This window comes from Scyliorhinus canicula, chromosome 6 (genome assembly GCF_902713615.1).
Source record: "Scyliorhinus canicula chromosome 6, sScyCan1.1, whole genome shotgun sequence".
NCBI lineage: Eukaryota > Metazoa > Chordata > Chondrichthyes > Carcharhiniformes > Scyliorhinidae > Scyliorhinus > Scyliorhinus canicula.
In genome coordinates this window covers 190,644,864-190,672,366 of record NC_052151.1, presented here as the reverse complement: position 1 = coordinate 190,672,366, position 27,503 = coordinate 190,644,864, and the positions used below count along the sequence as shown (strand labels likewise).

Here is a 27,503-nt window from a genome sequence, read left to right as displayed (position 1 = left end):
GCGCGGCGAGAGCGGGGTAGGAGCCACGTGGCGAGAGAAGGATAGGTACCGCGCGGCGAGAGAAGGATAGGTACCGCGCGGCGAGAGAAGGATAGGTACCACGTGGCGAGAGAAGGATAGGTACCGCGCGGCGAGAGAAGGATAGGTACCGCGCGGCGAGAGAAGGATAGGTACCACGGGGCGAGAGAAGGATAGGTACCGCGCGGCGAGAGAAGGATAGGTACCGCGCGGCGAGAGAAGGATAGGTACCACGGGGCGGGAGCGGGGTAGGAGCAAGCAAATTTTCACACTTGACTACTGAAATTAATTTGCCAATGACACAGTTTATCAGTACCTTCTTGTATCTTAGCACATTATTTATCAGTGGTAACAATACTCCATAATGTGGTGTCTACAAATTTTGAAATGTTTTTTCTGATTCCTGAGTCCAGACTATTCATGCAAATGGTGAATGCCAGTGTTCCCAACACTGTTCCCTGTGGAACACCGTCTCCCACCTTCCACTATTCTGAGTAGCTACCCTTAAGTCCCGAAAGACGTGCTTTCATAAGACATTCTGAATTCTCCCTCTGTGTACCCAAACAGGCGCTGAAATGTGGCGATGTGGGGCTTTTCACAGTAACTTTGTTGCAGTGTTAATGTAAGCCTACTTATGACACTAATAAAGGTTATAACTCGTACTCTCTGATTCACAGCCAGTTTGTGATCCAGTCTACAATTACAGGTGATACTGAAGCGTCTGCCGTAACTTGTTTCTGGATTGGTGATCTGTGTTGGTGTTTATGCTGCATGCTTGCCTTGTCACACTCTAATTCATAGAATCATAGAATTTACAGTGCAGAAGGAGGCCATTCGCCCCCTTGAATCTACGCTAGCCCCTGGAAGGAGCAACCTCCTTAAACCCACAACTCTACCCTCCACGTAACCCCACCTAACCTTTTTTAGGACACTTCAGGGCAATTTAGCATGACCAATCCATCTAACCTTTGGACTGTGGGAGGAAACCGAAGCACCCGGAGGAAATCCATGCAGACACAGGGAGAGTGTGCAGACTCTGCACAGACAGTGACCCAAGCAGGGAATCGAACCTGGGACCCTGGAGCTGTGAAGCGACAGTGCTAACCACTGTGCTACTGTGCCGCCCTAATACGCCTCACCCTATCTACTTATCCTTCAATTCCTTTGACCCTCATATGTTTATCTGGCTTCCCCTTAAACACATCTAAACTGTTCCCCTCAATCTCTCCCTGACTGTTTGAAAGTTTAGGTACGCACAGCAGCATGATTAAATCATTGCCCACACAAAACCTGTCTCATGTTCTGCCCAGATGCTCCCAACAAATCTACTGAAATCAGCATATTTGCAAATGCAGTGTGAGCTCTCGGTGTGGAATGTGCCTTCGCTAGGGACTTCCACAGTTAAGGGGTTTGATGGCAAGGCTGTTAAATATCTTTGCTGCTGCTTTCATGCCTGGTGTGGGGTGGCACTGAAAGGTTGTTTGTCAACTCAGTGGCACTAAATTTTTAAGTTTTCCAATAGTGGAAAGGAATAAATGGAACAAAAACAGGAAAAACTGCCAGTGCCAAATCCCCAGTTGACAGGTACTGCATGAGTTGGGTGCAAGAAGGATTAGAGTCATAAGTTTCTGCGGTGGCTCAGCGAGTTGGATTCTTTTTCTCCAAGGATTCAAGTTGCTCTCCATAAACCTGAGCATAAAAATATTGGTGGACTGGACACTTCAGTGCAGTACTGAGGGATTACTGCACTGTCAGAAGTGCTGGGCGGGATTTTCCAATCCCGTAAACGCTGTCGTGTTTTACGATGGCGTGAACGGGATGCTCCCACAACTAATTCTGGCCCCTCCAGGGGGCCAGCATGGCACTGGAACGGGTTGCGTCGCTCCAGCTGCAGATCCCGGCGCGTACTGTGCGCCGCGGGATCCATGCATGCGCAGTTTCACCGGCGCCAACGAGGACATGCACAGTGGCACCTACGCCAACGTGTTCATGCGCAGTGTCTTCTTCAACACGCTGGCCCCAACGCAACATGGCGCAGGACTACAGGGGCCGGCGCGTAGGAAAGGAGGTCCCCAGTCACAGAGGCTGGCCAGCCGATCGGTGGAGGGTGGATTGGACCCACCCTCCCCCAAAGGCTGCCACCCGACGCCAAGGTCCCGCCGGCCCAGAGCAGGTTAGAACGGCATCGGCGGGATTCGGCTCTTTTCTTACGGCCGCTCGGCCCATCCGGGCCGGTGAATCGGTGGGCCGGCCACGTAGAGTGGCCCGTGACCGGCCCCGCGCCAACCATGCTGCCGCCAATGGCGAAGCGGAGAATCGCGTGCTGGCATCGGGGTGGCGTGCCGAGATTCGCGCGGCTCGCTGGCGATTCTCCAACCCAAGCAGGATCGGAGAATCCCGCTCACTGTCTTTCAGAAGAGATGTCAAATCCAAGGCCATATCTCTGAGGAGGGTGTAAAAGATACCATGGTTCTGTTGCTAAGGAGAGCAGGGGAGTCCGTCCCAGTGTCTTCCCCAACATTTATCGTTCAAACAACATTACAAAATTATTGCTGAAAAGAGAGACATGTTGTCGAAGCTTTTGTCTTGCATTCATTAGGACAAATGCAAGAATACCAAATTTCAAAAGGAATAATAATTTATACTGCATAAAGCTTGTCTTTTGTTAGCAATACTAAAGTTCTGTTCTACCATGGGGCTGGTTTAGCACAGTGGGCTAAACAGCTGACTTGTAATGCAGAACAAGGCAGCAGCGTGGGTTCAATTCCAGCCTCCCCGAACAGGCGCCGGAATGTGGCCAGTCGGGGCCAGTCACTTTTTGAAGCCTACTTGTGACAATAAGCTAGTATTATTATATTACCTCATGACTATTACAAGAGTAGATTATGTCATCATTGGTATTGTGGTTTTCATCATAGACCAATCATTCTTAAGGGTTCATTTCTTGAGATTGGCACATGGGAATATTTATGCAGAGCCATAAAACTTGAAGGCTCCTGTGTGCTCTGAAAAGCAAAAGTGAAATTAAAATTGGATTACTTGACACACTTCCTTCGTATCAATGTCATGCTGCAATCCCTTAAAGGCATATCGCAGCAATAAGCTCATTGCAGTTTGCTGTGTGCACATTAGCTGCTGCAGTTCCAACATTACAGCCAATAAAATCCTCAAGCATTGTAGCCACTATTGCAAAGTGCTTTGGGACCTTGGTGATCATTAAAGATGTTCTAGAAATGCAAGTCTTTCCTTTTTTTTGTGACACTTTTGACATACTAGGAGGAGAGTGATGTTTCCACCTGGCAGTGAGTGCTGGCCAGAGTCTGTGCTCAAAGGGAGAACAAGGGAATGAGGACCAATTGAATAACAGTATGAAGAGAGTTGGTACAGACACAATGGGCCAAATTGCCTCCTGTGTAGTCTGATTCTGTATTTGTGCATCGGCTATAAAATGAAGCCGGAAAGTTTGCTGAAAGATAAATGGGTTCTGGTTGTGCTGGTCTTGCAGAGATTATTGAAACTCCTGCGGAATGTCTACCCTTATATAATGCAGTCAAACATGCTCTCCTGACGCAGGGAATCTTATCAAAACTATTGAGAATGGGGGCGGCACAGTGGAACTGTGGTTAGCACTGCTGCCTCATGGTGCCAAGGACCTGGATTCGATCCTGGCCCAGGGTCACTGTCCCTGTGGAGTTTGCCTATTCTCCCTGTGTCTGCGTGGCTCTCACCCCCCACAACACAACGATGTGCAGGGGAAGTGGATTGGCCAAACTAAATTGCCCCTTAATTGGAAAAAAAGAATTGGGTACTTTCAGATTTATTTTAAAAAACTATTGAGAATGGACAATCTTTCCAGTGGTTCTTTAAAACTGTTTTTCCCTTTGAGGAATAGTGGGGTGGGGGGGGGGGGGCTACAGTAATTTATGTATAACCTATGTATAACATTTAATAAATTCCACCTTTTACTGTTCCAATTCAAAAACAGAATCCCATAAACTAAAAAAAACCCTTTTCAAGGGCATGGTCCAGCACTCTGCACTCTCACTTGAATAAGACTGGCTTTTTCTGACAATCTGACCCCATCTCATCAGCAGATTTAAACTCTTCCGGAAAGCAAATTATATCTTTTAAGTTATCCAAACAGCAGGTAGCTATAATCAATGTGTTTTTTTTACCTGGAACGATTCTTTAAAATGAAAATAGAAAGACAGGAACAAAACACTTCTTTCTCCCCGAGTCCACTAAGTGAAACTAAGAAAAACTCACAGCCACAGCTCAGCTCCACCCACAATATGACATCACTGAAGCCATGTGATATGACAAAAACCTTTCTTAAAGGGACAGTCCCATGACACAGGGCACTACCCAACTGTGCCACAAGATCTATGTGGATATTGTCATCCATTACTGATCCAATATACAGAACACTAGGGGCTGCGGATTCCCCCTACACACTCCTGCCCTGTGAGATTCCTTGTTGGATTGGATTTATTTATTGTCGTGGGTACCGAGGTACAGTGAAAAAAAAATTTCTGCAAGCAGCTCAACAGATTATTAAGTACATGGGAAGAAAAGGGAATAAAAGAAAAGACATAATAGGGCAACACAAGATATACAATGTAACTACATAAGCACTGGCATCGGATGAAGCATACAAGGTGTAGTGTTAATGAGGTCAGTCCATAAGAGGGTCATTTAGGAGTCTGGTAACAGTGGGGAAGAAGCTGTTTTTGAGTCTGTTCATGCGTGTTCACAGACTTCTGTATCTCCTGCCTGATGGAAGAAGTTGGAAGAGTGAGTAAGCCGGGTGGGAGGGGTCTTTGATTATGCTGCCCACTTTCCCCAGGCAGTAGGAGGTGTAGATGGAGTCAATGGAAGGTTGGCAGGCTTGTGTGATGGACTGGGCTGTGTTCACGACTCTCTGAAGTTTCTTGCGGTCCTGGGCCGAGCAGTTGCCATACCAGGCTGTGATGCAGCCAGATAGGATGCTTTCTATGGTGTATCTGTAAAAGTTGGTAAGGGTTAATGTGGACATGCTGAATTTCCTTAGTTTCCGGAGGAAGTATAGATGCTGTTGTGCTTTCTTGGTGGTAGCATCAACGTAGGAGTGAACAAACAGGAAGTTAAAATGTACCTTCGCATCCCCATTGGGAAAACCTCAGTGTCAGTCACAAGTAGGTGGACGACACTGTGGGCATGTTTTGGAGTGTACATGTCGAGAGATCTGCAATTGTCACTGTCCCTCACCTCCCACCTCTGCCTCCAACCCCTCCCCAGCCCCTGCCCCCCTCTCTCAGGCTAAAGGGGCCCCTGCAATGGGCAGGGTAGCAGAAACAACAGGATCTGAACACACTTGTAAAATGAACAGAACATTGACCGGAGCAGATGCCACAGGGCCCGGGAGAATTAAGTCATCTTCACTCTGCTAACAGGTGTGTGTCGGAGTCCTGGGATTTTTGCCCAATTACTTTTAATTAATCATGAACTGACCCACTGTTGCAACAAGTGTGACCTTTGGCCTGCAGAAGGAGCTGCGAAAGTAACAAATCTTCCGGGAGTCAGTCACACAGCCAGCCTGACATTGTCCATTCCCTATAGAATGTAACACCCTGGCTGGGCTCATATCAGTTATGTCACGAAGACGGCACTTGTGTTTCTTGTACGAAGATGGGATGAAATGTAACTAAGTATAAGTTATGGATTTGCTCAGAAAATATAGCATTAGGATTTGGGCAATAGTCAACAACAACAACACAATCAATCCGAATGAAGATGTTCAATTCATTGTGGTTAATCCTGTGATTAACTGGATAATTAATTATGTTTTTTTGAACATATTAATCGTGGAAGTTACCTGAAGGAAGAATGAGAACATGTTACAGGGAGGGTAATTATGTGAGAGGAGGGGGGGAAGAGGGTGGGATACTGGGGAGGGGACAGAGTGAGGGAGGAAGAGGGAGAGTGTGGAATACTGGATGGAATAGTGTGCGAGAGGAGGAGGGCGACAGTGGAATAGTGGGGGGGGGGGGTATAGTGTGAGAGGAGGAGGGTGCAGTTGGGACACTGCGGAATAGTGTGAGAGAGGGTGAGGGTGGCATACTGGGGAGGATAACGTGTGAGGAGCAGGAGGGCGAGGGTGGAAAACTGGGGGGGATAGTGTGAGGGAGAGGGGGGGAATACTGGGGGATAGTGTGAGAGGAGGATGGCGAGGGGGGATACTGGAGGGATAGTGTGAGGGAGGAGGGTGAGGGGGATGCTGGAGGGATAGTGTGAGAGGAGGAGGGTGAGGGGGAATACTGGGGTGATAGTGAGGGAGGAGGGCGAGGGGGATGCTGGAGGGATAGTGTGAGGGAGGAGGGTGAGAGGGATGCTGGAGGGATAGTGTGAGAGGAGGTGAGGGAGATGCTGGAAGGATAGTGTGAGAGGTGGAGGGCGAGGGGGTTGCTGGAGGGATAGTGTGAGAGGAGGTGAGGGAGATGCTGGAGTGATAGTGTGAGAGGAGGAGGGTGAGGGGGATGCTGGAGGGATAGTGTGAGAGGAGGAGGGTGAGGGAGATGCTGGAGGGATAGTGTGAGAGGAGGAGGGTGAGGGGGATGCTGGAGGGGTAGTGTGAGAGGAGGAGAGTGAGGGGGATGCTGGAGGGATAGTGTGAGAGGAGGGTGGTGAGGGGGATGCTGGAGGGATAGTGTGAGAGGAGGATGGCGAGGGAGATGCTGGAGGGATAGTGTGAGAGGAGGAGGGCGAGGGGGATGCTGGAGGGATAGTGTGAGAGGAGGAGGGCGAGGGGGATGCTGGAGGGATAGTGTGAGAGGAGGATGGCGAGGGGGATGCTGGAGGGATAGTGTGAGAGGAGGAGGGAGGGGGATGCTGGAGGGAGTGTGAGAGGAGAAGGGTGAGGGGGATGCTGGAGGGATAGAGAGGAGGATGGCGAGGGGGATGCTGGAGGGATAGTGTGAGAGGAGGGGGGCGAGGGGGATGCTGGAGGGATAGTGTGAGAGGAGGAGGGCGAGGGGGATGCTGGAGGGATAGTGTGAGAGGAGGAGGGTGAGGGGGATGCTGGAGGGATAGTGTGAGAGGAGGAGGGAGGGGGATGCTGGAGGGAGTGTGAGAGGAGAAGGGTGAGGGGGATGCTGGAGGGATAGAGAGGAGGATGGCGAGGGGGATGCTGGAGGGATAGTGTGAGAGGAGGGGGGCGAGGGGGATGCTGGAGGGATAGTGTGAGAGGAGGGTGGCGAGGGGGATGCTGGAGGGATAGTGTGAGAGGAGGAGGGAGGGGGATGCTGGAGGGAGTGTGAGAGGAGAAGGGTGAGGGGGGTGCTGGAGGGATAGTGTGAGAGGAGGGGGGCGAGGGGGATGCTGGAGGGATAGTGTGAGAGGAGGAGGGTGAGGGAGATGCTGGAGGGATAGTGTGAGAGGAGGAGGGCGAGGGGATGCTGGAGGGATCGTGTAGAGGAGGAGGGTGAGGGGGATGCTGGAGGGATAGTGTGAGAGGAGGAGGGTGAGGGAGATGCTGGAGGGATAGTGTGAGAGGAGGAGGGCGAGGGGATGCTGGAGGGATGGTGTAGAGGAGGTGAGGGGGATGCTGGAGGGATAGTGTGCGAGGAGGAGGGTGAGGGAGATGCTGGAGGGATAGTGTGAGAGGAGGAGGGCGAGGGGGATGCTGGAGGGATAGAGAGGAGGAGGGTGAGGGGGATGCTGGAGGGATAGTGTGAGAGGAGGAGGGTGAGGGGGACGCTGGAGGGATAGTGTGAGAGGAGGAGGGTGAGGGAGATGCTGGAGGGATAGTGTGAGAGGAGGAGGGCGAGGGGGATGCTGGAGGGATAGTGTGAGAGGAGGAGGGTGAGGGAGATGCTGGAGGGATAGTGTGAGAGGAGGAGGGTGAGGGGGATGCTGGAGGGGTAGTGTGAGAGGAGGAGAGTGAGGGGGATGCTGGAGGGATAGTGTGAGAGGAGGGTGGTGAGGGAGATGCTGCAGGGATAGTGTGAGAGGAGAATGGCGAGGGGGATGCTGGAGGGATAGTGTGAGAGGAGGAGGGCGAGGGGGATGCTGGAGGGATAGTGTGAGAGGAGGATGGCGAGGGGGATGCTGGAGGGATAGTGTGAGAGGAGGAGGGTGAGGGGAATGCTGGAGGGATAGTGTGAGAGGAGGAGGGAGGGGGATGCTGGAGGGAGTGTGAGAGGAGAAGGGTGAGGGGGGTGCTGGAGGGATAGTGTGAGAGGAGGGGGGCGAGGGGGATGCTGGAGGGATAGTGTGAGAGGAGGAGGGTGAGGGAGATGCTGGAGGGATAGTGTGAGAGGAGGAGGGCGAGGGGATGCTGGAGGGATCGTGTAGAGGAGGAGGGTGAGGGGGATGCTGGAGGGATAGTGTGAGAGGAGGAGGGTGTGGGAGATGCTGGAGGGATAGTGTGAGAGGAGGAGGGCGAGGGGATGCTGGAGGGATGGTGTAGAGGAGGTGAGGGGGATGCTGGAGGGATAGTGTGAGAGGAGGAGGGTGAGGGGGATGCTGGAGGGATCGTGTAGAGGAGGAGGGTGAGGGGGATGCTGGAGGGATAGTGTGAGAGGAGGATGGCGAGGGGGATGCTGGACTGATGGTGTAGAGGAGGAGGGCGAGGGGATGCTGGAGGGATAGTGTGAGAGGAGGAGGGCGAGGGAGATGCTGGAGGGTTAGTGTGAGAGGAGGATAGCGAGGGAGATGCTGGAGGGATAGTGTGAGAGGAGGAGGGTGAGGGGGATGCTGGAGGGATCGTGTGAGAGGAGGATGGTGAGGGAGATGCTGGAGGGATAGTGTGAGAGGAGGAGGGTGAGGGGGATGCTGGAGGGATAGTGTGAGAGGAGGAGGGCGAGGGAGATGCTGGAGGGATAGTGTGAGAGGAGGAGGGCGAGGGAGATGCTGGAGGGATAGTGTGAGAGGAGGAGGGTGAGGGGGATGCTGGAGGGATAGTGTGAGGGAGGAGGGTGAGGGGGATGCTGGAGGGATAGTGTTAGGGAGGAGGGTGAGGGAGATGCTGGAGGGATAGTGTGAGAGGAGGAGGGCGAGGGGGATGCTGGAGGGATAGTGTGAGAGGAGGAGGGTGAGGGAGATGCTGGAGGGTTAGTGTGAGAGGAGGAGGGCGAGGGGGATGCTGGAGGGATAGTGTGAGGGAGGAGGGTGAGGGGGATGCTGGAGGGATAGTGTGAGAGGAGGAGGGTGAGGGGGATGCTGGAGGGATAGTGTGAGAGGAGGAGGGTGAGGGGGGATGCTGGAGGGATAGTGTGAGAGGAGGAGGGTGAGGGGGATGCTGGAGGGATAGTGTGAGAGGAGGAGGGTGAGGGAGATGCTGGAGGGATAGTGTGAGAGGAGGAGGGTGAGGGAGATGCTGGAGGGATAGTGTGAGAGGAGGAGGGTGAGGGAGATGTTGGAGGGATAGTGTGAGAGGAGGAGGGTGAGGGGGATGCTGGAGGGATAGTGTGAGAGGAGGAGGGTGAGGGAGATGTTGGAGGGATAGTGTGAGAGGAGGATGGCGGTGGGATGCTGGAGGGATAGTGTGAGGGAGGAGGGCGAGGGGGATGCTGGAGGGATAGTGTGAGAGGAGGAGGGTGAGGGGGATGTTGGAGGGATAGTGTGAGAGGAGGATGGCGGGGGGATGCTGGAGGGATAGTGTGAGGGAGGAGGGCGAGGGGGATGCTGGAGGGATAGTGTTAGGGAGGAGGGCGAGGGGGATGCTGGAGGGATAGGGTGAGAGGAGGAGGGTGAGGGGGAATGCTGGAGGGATAGTGTGAGAGGAGAAGGGTGAGGGGGATGCTGGAGGGATAGTGTGAGAGGAGGAGGGTGGGGGGGATGCTGGAGGGATAGTGTGAAAGGAGGAGGGTGAGGGGGATGCTGGAGGGATAGTGTGAGGGAGGAGGGTGAGGGGGATGCTGGAGGGATAGTGTGAGAGGAGGAGGGTGAGGGGGGATGCTGGAGGGATAGTGTGAGAGGAGGAGGGTGAGGGGGATGCTGGAGGGATAGTGTGAGGGAGGAGGGTGAGGGGGATGCTGGAGGGATAGTGTGAGAGGAGGAGGGTGAGGGGGATGCTGGAGGGATAGTGTGAGAGGAGGAGGGTGAGGGAGATGCTGGAGGGATAGTGTGAGAGGAGGAGGGTGAGGGGGTTGCTGGAGGGATAGTGTGAGAGGAGGAGGGCGAGGGGGATGCTGGAGGGATAGTGTGAGAGGAGGAGGGTGAGGGGGATGCTGGAGGGATAGTGTGAGAGGAGGAGGGTGAGGGGGATGCTGGAGGGATAGTGTGAGAGGAGGATGGCGTGGGGGTTAGGATCGTGAGGGGGATGCTGGAGGGATCGTGTGAGAGGAGGATGGTGAGGGAGATGCTGGAGGGATAGTGTTAGGGAGGAGGGTGAGGGAGATGCTGGAGGGATAGTGTGAGAGGAGGAGGGCGAGGGAGATGCTGGAGGGATAGTGTGAGAGGAGGAGGGCGAGGGAGATGCTGGAGGGATAGTGTGAGAGGAGGAGGGTGAGGGGGATGCTGGAGGGATAGTGTGAGGGAGGAGGGTAAGGGGGATGCTGGAGGGATAGTGTTAGGGAGGAGGGTGAGGGAGATGCTGGAGGGATAGTGTGAGAGGAGGAGGGCGAGGGGGATGCTGGAGGGTTAGTGTGAGAGGAGGAGGGCGAGGGGGATGCTGGAGGGATAGTGTGAGGGAGGAGGGTGAGGGGGATGCTGGAGGGATAGTGTGAGAGGAGGAGGGTGAGGGGGATGCTGGAGGGATAGTGTGAGAGGAGGAGGGTGAGGGGGGATGCTGGAGGGATAGTGTGAGAGGAGGAGGGTGAGGGGGATGCTGGAGGGATAGTGTGAGAGGAGGAGGATGAGGGAGATGCTGGAGGGATAGTGTGAGAGGAGGAGGGTGAGGGAGATGTTGGAGGGATAGTGTGAGAGGAGGAGGGTGAGGGGGATGCTGGAGGGATAGTGTGAGAGGAGGAGGGTGAGGGAGATGTTGGAGGGATAGTGTGAGAGGAGGATGGCGGTGGGATGCTGGAGGGATAGTGTGAGGGAGGAGGGCGAGGGGGATGCTGGAGGGATAGTGTGAGAGGAGGTGAGGGGGATGTTGGAGGGATAGTGTGAGAGGAGGATGGCGGGGGGATGCTGGAGGGATAGTGTGAGGGAGGAGGGCGAGGGGGATGCTGGAGGGATAGTGTTAGGGAGGAGGGCGAGGGGGATGCTGGAGGGATAGGGTGAGAGGAGGAGGGTGAGGGGGAATGCTGGAGGGATAGTGTGAGAGGAGGATGGCGAGGGGAATGCTGGAGGGATAGTGTGAGGGAGGAGGGTGAGGGGGATGCTGGAGGGATAGGGTGAGAGGAGGAGGGTGAGGGAATGCTGGAGGGATAGTGTGAGGGAGGAGGGCGAGGGAGATGCTGGAGGGATAGGGTGAGAGGAGGAGGGTGAGGGGGTTGCTGGAGGGATAGTGTGAGAGGAGGAGGGCGAGGGGGATGCTGGAGGGATAGTGTGAGGGAGGAGGGTGAGGGGGATGCTGGAGGGATAGTGTGAGAGGAGGAGGGTGAGGTGGATGCTGGAGGGATAGTGTGAGAGGAGGAGGGCGAGGGAGATGCTGGAGGGATAGTGTGAGAGGAGGATGGCGAGGGGGATGCTGGAGGGATAGTGTGAGAGGAGGAGGGTGAGGGAGATGCTGGAGGGTTAGTGTGAGAGGAGGAGGGTGAGGGGGATGCTGGAGGCATAGTGTGAGAGGAGGAGGGTGAGGGGGATGCTGGAGGGATAGTGTGAGAGGAGGAGGGTGAGGGGGTTGCTGGAGGGATAGTGTGAGAGGAGGGTGAGGGGGATGCTGGAGGGATAGTGTGAGGGAGAAGGGTGAGGGGGATGCTGGAGGGATAGTGTGAGAGGAGGGTGGCGAGGGGGATGCTGGAGGGATAGTGTGAGGGAGGAGGGTGAGGGGGATGCTGGAGGGATAGTGTGAGAGGAGGAGGGTGAGGGGGATGCTGGAGGGATCGTGTGAGAGGAGGAGGGTGAGGGGGATGCTGGAGGGATAGTGTGAGAGGAGGGTGGTGAGGGGGATGCTGGAGGGATAGTGTGAGGGAGGAGGGTAGGTGGATGCTGGAGGGATAGTGTGAGAGGAGGAGGGCGAGGGGGATGCTGGAGGGATAGTGTGAGAGGAGGGTGGTGAGGGGGATGCTGGAGGGATAGTGTGAGAGGAGGAGGGTGAGGGGGTTGCTGGAGGGATAGTGTGAGAGGAGGAGGGTGAGGGGGATGCTGGAGGGATAGTGTGAGAGGAGGAGGGTGAGGGTGATGCTGGAGGGATAGTGTGAGAGGAGGGTGGTGAGGGGGGATACTGGAGGGATAGTGTGAGAGGAGGATGGCGAGGGGGATGCTGGAGGGATAGTGTGAGAGGAGGAGGGCGAGGGGATGCTGGAGGGATCGTGTAGAGGAGGAGGGTGAGGTGGATGCTGGAGTGATAGTGTGAGAGGAGGATGGCGAGGGGGATGCTGGAGGGATAGTGTGAGAGGAGGAGGGTGAGGGGGATGCTGGAGGGATAGTGTGAGAGGAGGGCGGTGAGGGGGGATGCTGGAGGGATAGTGTGAGAGGAGGAGGGTGAGGGGGTTGCTGGAGGGATAGTGTGAGAGGAGGAGGGTGAGGTGGATGCTGGAGGGATAGTGTGAGGGAGGAGGGTGAGGGGGATGCTGGAGGGATAGTGTGAGAGGAGGGTGGTGAGGGGGATGCTGGAGGGATAGTGTGAGAGGAGGAGGGTGAGGGGGATGCTGGAGGGACAGTGTGAGAGGAGGGTGGTGAGGGGGATGCTGGAGGGATAGTGTGAGAGGAGGAGGGTGAGGGGGATGCTGGAGGGATAGTGTGAGAGGAGGGTGGCGAGGGGGGATACTGGAGGGATAGTGTGAGAGGAGGATGGCGAGGGAGGATGCTGGAGGGATAGTGTGAGAGGAGGAGGGCGAGGGAGATGCTGGAGGGATAGTGTGAGAGGAGGAGGGAGAGGGGATGCTGGAGGGATAGTGTTAGGGAGGAGGGCGAGGGGATGCTGGAGGGATCGTGTAGAGGAGGAGGGTGAGGTGGATGCTGGAGTGATAGTGTGAGAGGAGGAGGGAGAGGGGGATGCTGGAGGGATAGTGTGAGAGGAGGATGGCGAGGGGGATGCTGGAGGGATAGTGTGAGAGGAGGAGGGCGAGGGGATGCTGGAGGGATCGTGTAGAGGAGGAGGGTGAGGTGGATGCTGGAGTGATAGTGTGAGAGGAGGAGGGGGAGGGGGATGCTGGAGGGATAGTGTGAGAGGAGGATGGCGAGGGGGATGCTGGAGGGATAGTGTGAGAGGAGGGGGGCGAGGGGGATGCTGGAGGGATCGTGTAGAGGAGGAGGGTGAGGGAATGCTGGAGGGATAGTGTGAGGGAGGATGGCGAGGGGGATGCTGGAGGGATAGTGTGAGAGGAGGAGGGTGAGGGGGATGCTGGAGGGATAGTGTGAGAGGAGGGGGGGCGAGGGGGATGCTGGAGGGATAGTGTGAGAGGAGGAGGGTGAGGGGGATGCTGGAGGGATAGTGTGAGAGGAGGATGGCGAGGGGGATGCTGGAGGGATAGTATGAGAGGAGGAGGGTGAGGGGGATGCTGGAGGGATAGTGTGAGAGGAGGAGGGTGAGGGGGATGCTGGAGGGATAGTGTGAGGGAGGATGGCGAGGGGGATGCTGGAGGGATAGTGTGAGAGGAGGATGGCGAGGGGGGATACTGGAGGGATAGTGTGAGGGAGGAGGGCGAGGGAGATGCTGGAGGGATAGTGTGAGAGGAGGAGGGTGAGGGGGATGCTGGAGGGATAGTGTGAGAGTAGGAGGGCGAGGGAGATGCTGGAGGGATAGTGTGAGAGGAGGAGGGTGAGGGGGATGCTGGAGGGATAGTGTGAGAGGAGGAGGGCGAGGGGGATGCTGGAGGGATAGTGTGAGAGGAGGATGGCGAGGGGGATGCTGGAGGGATAGTGTGAGAGGAGGAGGGTGAGGGGGATGCTGGAGGGATAGTGTGAGAGGAGGAGGGTGAGGGGGATGCTGGAGGGATAGTGTGAGGGAGGATGGCGAGGGGGATGCTGGAGGGATAGTGTGAGAGGTGGATGGCGAGGGGGGATACTGGAGGGATAGTGTGAGGGAGGAGGGCGAGGGAGATGCTGGAGGGATAGTGTAGAGGAAGGCAAGGCAAGGTGAGGGCCATAAAATACATCCCTGCACCTTGGAATGTAGCAGAACTAAAATTGTTTTTGGGTAAATTATTACCGGCGGCTTGTCCCAAATTTGACAAATACTTTGGCACCACTACACCTTTTAAGGAGGCACCGACACAGGCATTGGAGAGACTGACACACGAACAGGCAGTAGACTTTATTATTGTTGGCCTATAATTACATTTTCCAGCATCGGCCAGGGTCACAGATCTCCAACGCCAAAGGCCCGATTCAGCTCCCACTCCCCCAAAGTCTGTCACCACCATCTCTACCACAAGAGATTGTCTGGGTGTGATATCTTCTGGACACCCTGCCAGTCCCATTGACCCACATCAGGAATTGGACTCAACGTGACACAGTCCTCTCGAGTCAAACGAATGGTTCTAACCAGGTGGCACCATGAGAAGTCAGATCAGCTGAGGCCTTAATTTCGCAGAAAAGATGAACTCGGGTGTGAGGATGGAGTTTTACTCTGGAGTTCCTGAGTGTTGGTACCACCCCAGCAAGAGAGCCACTACTGCAGGAGTTTCACAGTGTGCATCCTGGCCAGTCTAAGATGAAAATGTTGACCAGAAGGTACATATAGCGGGTAGGACAGCACGGTAGCATGGTGGCTAGCATCAATGCTTCACAGCTCCAGGGTCCCAGGTTTGATTCCGGCTTGGGTCACTGTCTGTGTGGAGTCTGCACATCCTCCCCGTATGTGCGTGGGTTTCCTCCGGGTGCTCCGGTTTCCTCACACAGTTCAAAGATGCGCAGGTTGGGTGGATTGGCCATGATAAATTACCCTTAGTGTCCAAAATTCTATGATTAACCTCGGACAAAAGTTCGGCACAACATCGTTGGCCGAAGGGCCTGTTCTGTGCTGTATTTCTCTATCTATAGCGGCCCGGTTTGGACAAGCATTTTGAGAATCTTGTTCACCAGTGTGTGATTTCTGTCAGTCACAGCAAGCCTTACCTCTGTGGCCCACCGACATCCATGGTAACGACGTGGCCGTCAATGGACAAGGTTACATATTGATTTTTCAGGCCCTTTCCTGGGAAGAATGTTCCTGATATTAGTTGACGGCCACTCCAAGGGGCTGGATGACCAGGAAGTGGGAATGACAACCTCAGCGGCCACCAATTGAACCCGGATCACATCTTCGCCATCCATGACCTTCTCGAGGTAGACGGCACAGCTTTTATGAGGGCGGAATTTCAGCTCGTCGTCAAAATTAACGGCGCCCACAGTCGAATGGCCCCTCACTACTCGACCTCGAACGAGTTCGCAGAAAGAAAGACACAAACATTTAAACCTGCAATGAAGACGCAATCTGACAGGCTGTTACACCTGAAGTTGGCTAACTTCCTCCTCACGTACAATACCACCACCCACACCACCATTGGAGTTACGACGGCAGAGGTAATGATGGGTCGTCGCCTTCACAATCGCTGAGACCTTGTTTTCCCCAATTTGCCGGGGAGGGTGGAGGCGTGAGAACCAGCACGATTCGGTGAAAGGCAGCAGATCATTTAAAACTGGTGACCGGGTCTTTGTGTAAGAACCTTTGCATCTAGCCCACTGTGGATACCTAGCAAAATTGTGGCAAAACCTGGTCCAGTCTCAAACCTGGTGGACTTGCAACACAGACGAGCGTGGAAGCATTTAGACCATGTAAGGAACAGAGAAGCCACAACCTGACTGAACAGGTGGAATCAACTGATTTACCTAATGCCCCCTCGGTGGACTCTGAATTGAGGGAACTGGGAAGTTCTACTACTCCTGAAAGAGCTGGAGAGTAGGGCACGGCTGAAGTACTGATCAAAGTAACCTCCTGCTGTTGACAAAGACACTATAATTATAATCTTAATTAGTGTCACAAGTAGGCTTACATTAACACTGCAATGAAGTTACTGTGAAAAGCCCCGAGTCGTCAAATTCTGCCACCTGTACGGATACACGGAGGGAGAATTCAGAATGTCCAATTCACCAAACAAGCACGTTTTCCAGGACATAAGAACATAAGAACATAAGAACTAGGAGCAGGAGTAGGCCATCTGGCCCCTCGAGCCTGCTCCGCCATTCAATTAGATCATGGCTGATCTTTTGTGGACTCAGCTCCACTTTCCGGCCCGAACACCATAACCCTAATCCCTTTATTCTTCAAAAAACTATCTATCTTTACCTTAAAAACATGTAATGAAGGAGCCTCAACTGCTTCACTGGGCAAGGAATTCCATAGATTCACAACCCTTTGGGTGAAGAAGTTCCTCCTAAACTCAGTCCTAAATCTACTTCCCCTTATTTTGAGGCTATGTCCCCTAGTTCTGCTGTCACCCGCCAGTGGAAACAGCCTGCCCGCATCTATCCTATCTATTCCCTTCATAATTTTAAATGTTTCTATAAGATCCCCCCTCATCCTTCTAAATTCCAATGAGTACAGTCCCAGTCTACTCAACCTCTCCTCATAATCCAACCCCTTCAGCTCTGGGATTAACCTAGTGAATCTCCTCTGCACACCCTCCAGCGCCAGTACGTCCTTTCTCAAGTAAGGAGACCAAAACTGAACACAATACTCCAGGTGTGGCCGCACTAACACCTTATACAATTGCAACATAACCTCCCTAGTCTTAAACTCCATCCCTCTAGCAATGAAGGACAAAATTCCATTTGCCTTCTTAATCACCTGTTGCACTTGTAAACCAACCTTCTGTGACTCATGCACTAGCACACCCAAGTCTCTCTGAACAGCGGCATGCTTTAATATTTTATCGTTTAAATAATTATCGTGTTTGCTGTTATTCCTACCAAAATGGATAACCTCACATTTGTCAACATTGTATTCCATCTGCCAGACCCTAGCCCATTCACTTAACCTATCCAAATCCCTCTGCAGACTTCCAGTATCCTCTGCACTTTTCGCTTTACCACTCATCTTAGTGTCATCTGTAAACTTGGACACATTGCCCTTGGTCCCCAACTCCAAATCATCTATGTAAATTGTGAACAATTGTGGGCCCAACATGGATCCCTGAGGGACACCACTAGCTACTGATTGCCAACCAGAGAAACACCCATTTATCCCAACTCTTTGCTTTCTATTAATTAACCAATCCTCTATCCATGCTACTACTTTACCCTTAATGCCATGCATCTTTATCTTATGCAGCAACCTTTTGTGTGGCACCTTGTCAAAGGCTTTCTGGAAATCCAGATATACCACATCCATTGGGTCCCCGTTATCTACTGCACTGGTAATGTCCTCAAAAAATTCCACTAAATTAGTTAGGCATGACCTGCCCTTTACGAACCCATGCTGCGTCTGCCCAATGGGACAATTTCTATCCAGATGCCTCGCAATTTCTTCCTTGATGATAGATTCCAGCATCTTCCCTATTACCGAAGTTAAGCTCACTGGCCTATAATTTCCTGCTTTCTGCCTACCTCCTTTTTTAAACAGTGGCGTCACGTTTGCTAATTTCCAATCCACCGGGACCACCCCAGAGTCTAGTGAATTTCGGTAAATTATCACTAGTGCATCTGCAATTTCCCTAGCCATCTCTTTTAACACTCTGGGATGCATTCCATCAGGGCCAAGAGACTTGTCTACCTTTAGCCCCATTAGCTTGCCCATCACTCCCTCCTTAGTGATAACAATCCTCTCAAGGTCCTCACCTGTCATAGCCTCATTTCTATCAGTCGCTGGCATGTTATTTGTGTCTTCCACTGTGCAGACCGACCCAAAAAACCTGTTCAGTTCCTCAGCCATTTCCTCATTTCCCATTATTAAAACTCCCTTCTCATCCTCTAAAGGACCAATATTTACCTTTGCCACTCTTTTTTGTCTTATATATTTGTAAAAACTTTTACTGTCTGTTTTTATATTCTGAGCAAGTTTACTCTCATACTCTATCTTACTCGTCTTTATAGCTTTTTTAGTAGCTTTCTGTTGCCCCCTAAAGATTTCCCAGTCCTCTAATCTCCCAGCAATCTTTGCCACTTTATATGCTTTTTCCTTCAATTTGATACTCTCCCTTATTTCCTTAGATATCCACGGTCGATTTTCCCTCTTTCTTCCGTCCTTCCTTTTTGTTGGTATAAACCTTTGCTGAGCACTGTGAAAAATCGCTTGGAAGGTTCTCCACTGTTCCTCAACTGTTCCACCATAAAGTCTTAGCTCCCAGTCTACCTTAGCTAGTTCTTCTCTCATCCCCTTGTAATCTCCTTTGTTTAAACACAAAACACTAGTATTTGATTTTACTTTCTCACCCTCCATCTGTATTTTAAATTCCACCATATTGTGATCGCTCCTTCCGAGAGGATCCCTAACTATGAGATCATGAATCAATCCTGTCTCATTACACAGGACAAGATCTAGGACCGCTTGTTCCCTCGTAGGTTCCATTACATACTGTTCTAGGAAACTATCGCGGATACATTCTATAAACTCCTCCTCAAGGTTGCCTTGACCGACCTGGTTAAACCAATCGACATGTAGATTAAAATCCCCCATGATAACTGCTGTACCATTTCTACATGCATCAGTTATTTCTTTGTTTATTGCCTGCCCCACCATATCGTTACTATTTGGTGGCCGATAGACTACTCCTATCAGTGACTTTTTCGCCTTACTATTCCTGATTTCCACCCAAATGGATTCAACCTTATCCTCCATAGCACCGATGTCATCCCTTACTATTGCCCGGATGTCATCCTTAAATAACAGAGCAACACCACCTCCCTTACCATCCACTCTGTCCTTCCGAATAGTTTGATACCCTCGGATATTTAACCCCCAGTCGTGACCATCCTTTAACCATGTTTCAGTAATGGCCACTAAATCATAGTCATTTACGATGATTTGTGGACTTGTGGGAGGAAACCGGAGCACCCGGAGGAAACCCACGCAGACACGGGGAGAACATGCAGACTCCAGACAGACAGTGACCCAAGCCAGGAATCGAACCCAGGACCCTGGCGCTGTGAGGCCACAGTGCTAACCACTGTGCTACCGTGCCGCCCAGTGTGTTATTCCTTTTCAAGTAGTTATCCAGATCTAATCACTGTGCCGCCGTGCCACCCATACCTCACTAGTGGAGGAACCAGTCAGGGAACTGAGGGGTCCATTAGGCCTATGAAGTTCCTGACAGATTAACCCTATGAAGGATTATTCTGGACTGCCCCAGTTTAACCTGATGCCCTCAATCATTCTTCAGCGATGTAAATTTATGGTTAGGAACCCTGAAGAGTGCATATCGGTCTTCATAGTCAGACTTTGACATCTTGCTGAGCACTGAGAGTTCGGAATGATGCTCAGCGACATGCTTCGCGATCGAATGGTTTGTGGGATCCAGGATCCCAATATGCAAAAGAAGCTCTTGGCCAAGATCACAAGAACACTGGAGAAGGTGATTTGAGGCCATTCAGGCGACTGAATGCGCTGAATGTGACTGAAGGAGAAGTAAAGTTAATATGTGGTGGTATGGCAACAGGGAAGTTGGTAGGATCAACAGGCACAGCAGAGAACCAGACACTGTCTTGGTTACCGGACCAAAGGCTAGGGGATCAGTTAGATTGTCAACCAGAGTTGAAGTGGACTGCCATTGTTTCAGGGGGAGACCATCCTGGAGAATTGTCCTTGAGGAGAGTTTATGTGCTTCAGATGCAGCTGCTGAGGCCAAATCCAAGCACGTTGCCCAGAGAAAAAGGGTGCGACGATGAAAGAAAAAAGCCGACACAGCAGCAGTCCATGCAGCCACTTTACCACGTTGGGGGGGGGGAGCTCTAAGAAAGGGCACATCACTCAATGACTAAATGTCGCCCAAGTGAACCAAACAGATCCTATCGAGGTTATTTTGAATGTGAATGGTAAACCCATAAAGATGTAGGTTGATACCGGGGCTTTGGTAACCGTGGTGGGTGATTATATCGAGGTGGGAACCCAGGTTCTCCAGCTAAGCAGCACCAAGGCCAAGTTATTGATGTTTACAGAGGAGACCCTCAGGATTCTCAGTACTGTGGAAACATCAGTGACTTAAAAGGAGCAAGACGCTAGTCCGTCCTCAGTTGTCATTGAAGGGCCCAGGCCCAGCCTCATGGGAAGGGACTGGTTGGAAAACAGCCAACTAACCTGTACAAGGGGAGTCAAGGGTTGAGGAGGCGGCCTTTCCAGTGGTATCGGCATTGAGTGGTGAACTCAATGGTCCAGTTGCAAGAGTCTGGGGCATCGTTGCCTGCTCAAGACGATTGACTATTTTGGAAGCCGAAAGACCTGTGGTGGTGCTGAGGAGATCCAGTCAGACCAGGAAGTCCCTGGACAAATTGACTCTTAAAAGACTGCCTATCTATCCCTTCTTAAGTTATCCACCATGTATATAACATAGTAAATAGTTATCATGTTATGGGGTAAGGGAGAGAGATGTTGTAGCGCGGCATCTTTAAGGGGTGGGCTCAGGGGGCCCGGGGCCAATCGTGCGCCAGTGCACAAACCTCAGCCAATAGGGACAGCGGAGGGCTGGGGATCCGGAGCTGGGGAGTTAACACTTGGATGTAGTTTTCTCTGTGCCTGTATCATACTGGTCTCTTATCTTCTATAATAAACCCTTGTTTGGTTTACACTGGGAGCTCTCAGCGTGTATATCTAGAACAGCACGGTAGCACGGTAAGGGTAGCACAAGTGATTAGTACTGTGGCTTCACAGCGACAGAGTCCCAGATTTGATTCCCCGCTGCGTCACTGTCTGTGCGGAGTCTGCACGTTCTCCCCGTGTCTGCGTGGATTTCCTTCGGGTGCTCCGGTTTCCTCCCACAGTCAAAGATGTGCGGGTTAGGTGGATTGGCCATGATCAATTGCCCTTAGTGACGTAAAAAGGTTAGGAGAGGTTACTGGGTTATGGGGGTAGGTGGGGAGTAAGGGCTTAAGTGGGTCGGTGCAGACTTGATGGACCGAATGGCCTCCTTCTGCACTGTATGTTCTATGTAAACTACCACACCGACAAAAAGGAAGATCGTTCCGGTTGGCTTGGAGGTCAGCATCTCAGTTCCAGGACATCACTTCAGGAGTTCCACTTCTGCTGAAAGATTAATAGTATTGCCTTCCAATGGCAGATCCAGCAGTCGGAGGAACAGGGGTCGGCCATTCAACCCTTTGAGCCTATTCCACCGTTCAATTAGATCATGACGGATGTGTATCTTAACTCCATCTACCTGCCTTGCTTCTGTGACCATTAACCTAACAAAAATGTACAATCTCAGTTAGAATTTTTCCAACTGACCTAACCTTTAATTAATGAACACAGCCCATTGAACATTATGTTGGACGTCTCACTGAGATGTGCCTTGCTGCCACTTTTCAGACACAAATTCTTTTTAGGAGCTTTCCATCTAATCCATCTATCGATTTATCATTTTTCCAGGCAGATTTTTCCGAGAGGACTGCCGGCTGAGTTTTCTTTTGTTGCCACGTTTCGCTTGAAGAGAACTACCAAAAAGGAGCATTGGCACCTTTGGCAGATCATCGATCAGTCTGGCAGTGTACAGGTAAGCAAAGAGCTTCCAGCAATCTTTCTCCAGTGACTAAAATGGGAAATCAGAAACAGCCGCAAAATCATGGAACCCCGTAGCATGTCAGTGGGGGGGAGAATAGATGGCTTGCAAACTCAGTTCACCGTGAGTTGTTAGTGACAAGACGGTGTGTTTTACCTGGGACTGACGCAGGAGATAGTGGAGTTTGGGAGAGAGGTGTACAGGTGGTGCAAATTGAGGGATACAAGGAAGACATCAGTGTTGGCCTCAACATTGATGGAGGTTCATAGAATCCCTACTGTGCATCGGGAGGTCATTCGGCCCATCAGGTCTGACCCCTGGAAAGAGCAACCTACCGAGGCCCAAGTTACCCAGTAACCCCACCTGACCCTTTGGACACTAAGGGGCAATTTATCTTGGCCAACCCACCTAACCTCCACATCTTTGGATTGTGGGAGGAAACTGGAGCACCCGGAGGAAATCCACACAGACACGGGGAGAAAGTGCAAACTTCTCAGAGGCAGTCACCCATGGCGGAAATTGAATCCGGGTCCCTGCCGCTGTGAGACAACAGTGCTAACCACTGTGATAACATGCTGCCTCAAATGTTCACTCTAAGCATAGGGGTTGAGTTTCAGTCATACAGTTTGGCCATGCAGAATTCCAATCCCTTTAGTTCAAGGACTTAGCCAATCCTCCACAAGCAGCAGCTTCTGCGTAAACCGGGTTCATTCCTTGCAATCTTCCCTGTATGAAGCACTTCCTTCTTGAGCCTTCTCAAATCCTCTTCAACTCTTCTGCTTCTCTTCCTGTTCGCATTTGTGCGCATAGTGCCTACTTCCTCTGGCTCTCCTGTCCTGCAGCTCTTCTTTGTGTCCAGTCACAGCTTCTGCATCATAACTTCCTTCCTGTTGGAACTGCTTCCAGGTCAAGAGCTCCCAGGTCACAAGGGCCAGTATTTCTTATTACCCAAGAAAATTCCAAACGATTGCATTGTAATTAATGCAATCTCTTTCAAATGTTTGGGGAATCTTTAGTTATTTTTAAAAATGTTTAAAAAGGATTTTTAAGGAATTGTAAATTTTCCTTACGGTTACTGCTTACATAGAACATAGAACAGTACAGCACAGAACAAGCCCTTCGGCCCTCGATGTTGTGCCGAGCAATGATCACCCTACTCAAACCCACATATCCACCCTGTACCCGTAACCCAATAACCCACAACCCCCCCCCATTAACCTTACTTTTATTCGGACACTACGGGCAATTTAGCATGGCCAATCCACCTAACCCGCACATCTTTGGACTGTGGGAGGAAACCGGAGCACCCGGAGGAAACCCATGCACACAGGGGGAGGACGTGCAGACTCCACACAGACAGTGACCCAGCCGGGAATCGAACCTGGGACCCTGGAGCTGTGAAGCATTTATGCTAACCACCATGCTACCGTGCTGCCCCTAAAACCGTTTGCTTCTGGGCCAAACGCCATCACATCATAGATGAGGGGCGGGATTCTCCGTCCTGCCAGCCCCATTTTCTGGAGTGACGCATCCCTGCCGATTGTGTGAGTCTTCGTTCCCGCAGCCGGACAGTGGGTTTTCCCATTGTGGGCCGCCCCACTCCTTCGGGAAATGTGGGGGCCTGTGTGTGCTGCCGCCGGGACGAAGGATCCCGCCGATGGAGAATCATGCAGCATGAGTGTGCAAGCTGAGGCCGACAACTGGGTAGGCACCTCTGGGAAAAACCCGGGAAGGGGCTTTTGGAAGATCATAAACAGTGACAACTTTAAAAGGATTTTCAATGTCCAAGGGTGTAAGAATGTAGTTGAAAGAGGAGAATGAGGAGCCCTACCGCACCATCACAGTGGTGATTAAAGTATGGCAGGAGGTAGGGAGATTTCAGTATGGGGCACAGTTTAATAAGGCACGGGAAGTCCGGAATCAGCAAAAAATTTATTTTGCAACAATTATTTACAGGAGCACCAATTGAACCTCACCGGATGCTCTCTCCTGACGGTCGTTTCCAGACTGGCCGACCTTTTATATAAGTACGGATAAGCTTCCCTGAGCCTAGCGGGAGAGCTTGTACTCTTCAAGGAGCACAGGGAAAACAATCATCCCCACCCAGTACGTCCCGTGCAGGTTATTACACACAGCGGCACAAAATGAGTCAAATTTCAATTGAAGCCAGGATGTCAATCGGCATTTCCTTGGGATTGCAGCTCGGAAGAAAGTCATTCCAGAGCCTTGATTGGGTCTACAGGCAATACCGAGGAAGTCTGAAAGGATGCCAGCGAGTGTATTAAAGAGATATTCAGACCTGGGAGAGTAGGAAAGCTGAGGAGTAGTAATGGGATCAGAGAATGCAGAGAGGGCAGAAATGAAAGGTGAAATGGTTGGCTGACAGGAAATGTGGGGGGAGAAAAAAAGCAAAGGGCATGAAATGGACCGAGAGGAAAGACTACAAGATATAAGAACTGCTAACAAAAATATGTAGGAGCATGAACTAAGAGTGAAGAATTACATCGAATTACACAGAAATCATAGAATCCCTACAGTGTAGAAGGAGGCCATTCAGCCCATTGAGTCTGCACCGGCCCTCTGGAAAGTCACCTTACCTAGGCCCACTCCCCTGCCCTCTCCCCTTAACCCAACATAACCTGCACATCTTTGGACACTAAGGGGCAATTTCAGCATGGCCAATCCACCTCACCTGCACATCTTTGGACTGTGGGATGAAACAGGAGCACCCGGACGAAACCCACGCACACACAGGGAGAAAGTGCAAACTCCACAGGGACATTCACCGAAGGCCGGAATTGAACCCAGGTCCCTGGTGCTGTGAGGCAGGTGCTGACCATTGTCTGGTCACCCAATTGGTGGCCATCATTTCTGTTTGAGTCTGGACAATAAGCATCAGCTACCTGCCCATCCTCTCAAGCTTTTGGTGAACAATGATCACGTGTATGAAGCAGGAATGAGAACCTGTCCCACTTCCTCGCTAAGCCCCTGGTTCAAATGCCTCTTGTAATATCCTCACTCCCTATCCAAGTGACACCTCAGTACACACAGATCAAAAACGCCACGCTAGAACATAGAACATAGAACAGTACAGCACAGAACAGGCCCTTCGGCCCTCAATGTTGTGCCGAGCCATGATCACCCTACTCAAACCCACGTATCCACCCTATACCCATAACCCAACAACCCCCCCCCCCCCCCCCCTTAACCTTACTTTTATTAGGACACTACGGGCAATTTAGCATGGCCAATCCACCTAACCCGCACATCTTTGGACTGTGGGAGGAAACCGGAGCACCCGGAGGAAACCCACGCACACAGGGGGAGGACGTGCAGACTCCACACAGACAGTGACCCAGCCGGGAATCGAACCTGGGACCCTGGAGCTGTGAAGCATTTATGCTAACCACCATGCTACCCTGCTGCCCTTGAGTAAACTGGAGACTACACAGCATTATCCAGCTCAATAGAATTCAAGCTTCTTTTTTACTATCACAGGGTAGAATTCGCTACCGCACCCCTAAACCAACATCCCAGACCAATAGATCTAAAATCTCACCATGAATTGATTACCATGAGCGCTCAGCGGACTCAGGAATTGATTATCCATGTGTCCTCAGCCTAACATCTCTCTTGTTCATTCTTCAGGCCTCCATCTCTATTGACGGAAGCAGAAAGGTGGTCGAATACAACGCCAAGGGGGCCTCGGGAAAAACGTTGCATTTGACATTTAAGAAGCGCGAACTGGGCTCTCTTTTTGACCGGCAGTGGCACAAGTTGGCGATTAATGTGAAGTCTGGGTCAGTGTCGCTTTACAAGGACTGTAAGCTGGTTGACAGCAAGCGAAGTGAAGAGATGGAAAGCATAGATGTCCACGGGGAGATGTCAATCGGCATCCGTGTTACGGATAGGACACCGGTCGATGTAAGTGACCGTAAACCCATCGGAGGATTTTGAATTTTGACTGAAGCCAAATTGCAGACCATTTTCTGTCAACTAATTCAAGTTTAATTGGCAGTAAATTGGAGAATCTATAATGACTATTTAAATTGGTTGGCGTTATGAAAGGAAAATCTAAAATAATCTGTTTCTGAATTCTTTCTGTAGTTTGACCTTCAAAGGATAATGGTTTACTGCAACCCTCAATTAATAGAATTGGAGACCTGCTGTCGAGTGCCAGGTAGCCTGGTAAGACATTCGATTTTACTCTTGACCAACTTATTAAGGTCAAGTTTGCACCTAAATAGATAGAAGTACTGAGATCGCCAGATAGTAAAGTGATTGCTTGAACTTAATTCTTATTTGTTAGCTTATTATCGGAATTTTGAAGCAGTTATAGTTGTGTGTGAGGTGCACAATGGAGCAGAACATCGCAGCATAGGTGAAATTGAGAATTTCCACCAATGGGAAGTGTTTCTCCCTACTCATTTTGTTCAGACCCCTCGTGATTTTAAATGCCTCCCTCAGATCTTCTCTCAACCCCCTGCTCAACTTCTTCAATCTGTTTCCGTAACTGAAGTTCCTCATCCCTCGAACCATTCTCCTGATTCTTGTCTGTACCCTCTCTAATGCCCACACAGCCTTCCTAAAGTGCAGCCCCCAATACTTCCGATTCACTTCTGTCCTCTCCCTCGTCAGTTTTTTTTTTTTGCTTAAAATTCAGAGTACCCAATTATTTTTTTCTCCAATTAAGGGGCAATTTAGCGCAGCCAATCCACCTCACCGGCACATCTTTGGGTTGTGGAGGTGAGGCCCACGCAGACACGGGGAGAATGTGCAAACTCCCCACAGACAGTGATCCAGGGCCGGGATCAAACCCCGATTCTCGGTGCCGTGGGGCAGCAGTGCTAACCATTGTGCAACCATGCTGCCCCGCTCGTCAGATTTAGCATTTGGTTGGAAGGTTTTTCGTCTTGTCCCCAGCCCCACCCAATTCTGTCACTTCCTTCAATTATCTTCAACCCTTTAACTTTCACCTATACTTTAATACTCCTGCCGCAAGTGTGCTCCATATCTGCATTGGAATTCCCTTCGCTGCTATGGTACCTTTAAAAGGGTCCTGTGTCTCAAATCATATTGATAGTGGTGTGGGCAGGGGGAATATCACAGGGCAAAGTAACAATAGCAGTAGTTTCAACTCAAGGGAATAAAATTGATAAATGAAGAGAGCATCTTGTTATATACTGTTCATTGAATTGTATGAATGAAAGGTGAAATATTCATGTCCCCAGTGCTCACTCGAAGGTGACTCCTCTCCATCCATCGTGACATCAATGAATCTTATGAGACAGAAATCGACACAATCAAAACCAAAAAGTGACAATCAGAAGGTGAGGCTTCAAGATTTTGGCTCTGGCTGAAAATTTCGCAGTACAGGTAGTGTGAACTTCAAGTTATAGTCTTTTCAGGTGACAGTATTTCAAATATTTTGCCAGGAGCAGGTTGAGAGTAGCGTATTCTAAACGAGGGTTTTCCAAACTGTTTTCTGCGGAACCAGAGGGTTCTATTGGATATATCCAGGGCGGCAGCCCAGGCTTATGTATAACATTTTTTAAATGCTATGAAGCTGCTAGGCCAATCCAAAGATGGTTTCTCCCTGCATTGGCTGCTCATGGGCCCATTAGTGGACAAACTGGAAACAGCAGGAAAGTAAGTCCTCCAAGGTTAGGCGAGGATGCGAGCGGATGGTAGAGCGAGGTATACAGCGGCCATGAGGCAGGAGGGACAGCAGCCATGGAACAAGGGAGAAAGGTGAGAGTGTGAAAGAGA

The 27,503-nt window shown here is 51.4% G+C and overlaps 1 protein-coding gene across 1 annotated transcript in view; it reads left to right on the top strand.

Moving 5' to 3' along the window:
* The window catches only part of LOC119967970 (collagen alpha-1(XIX) chain), a 287,876-nt gene that overhangs the window by 46,880 nt on the left and 213,493 nt on the right, over window positions 1–27,503 (top strand). Inside the window, exons 5-8 of the mRNA XM_038801071.1 lie at window positions 21,605–21,728; window positions 25,383–25,658; window positions 25,842–25,922; window positions 26,966–27,064. Of these exons, the coding sequence (XP_038656999.1) occupies window positions 21,605–21,728; window positions 25,383–25,658; window positions 25,842–25,922; window positions 26,966–27,064 (580 nt within the window). The remainder of the gene's footprint in view (window positions 1–21,604; window positions 21,729–25,382; window positions 25,659–25,841; window positions 25,923–26,965; window positions 27,065–27,503) is intronic.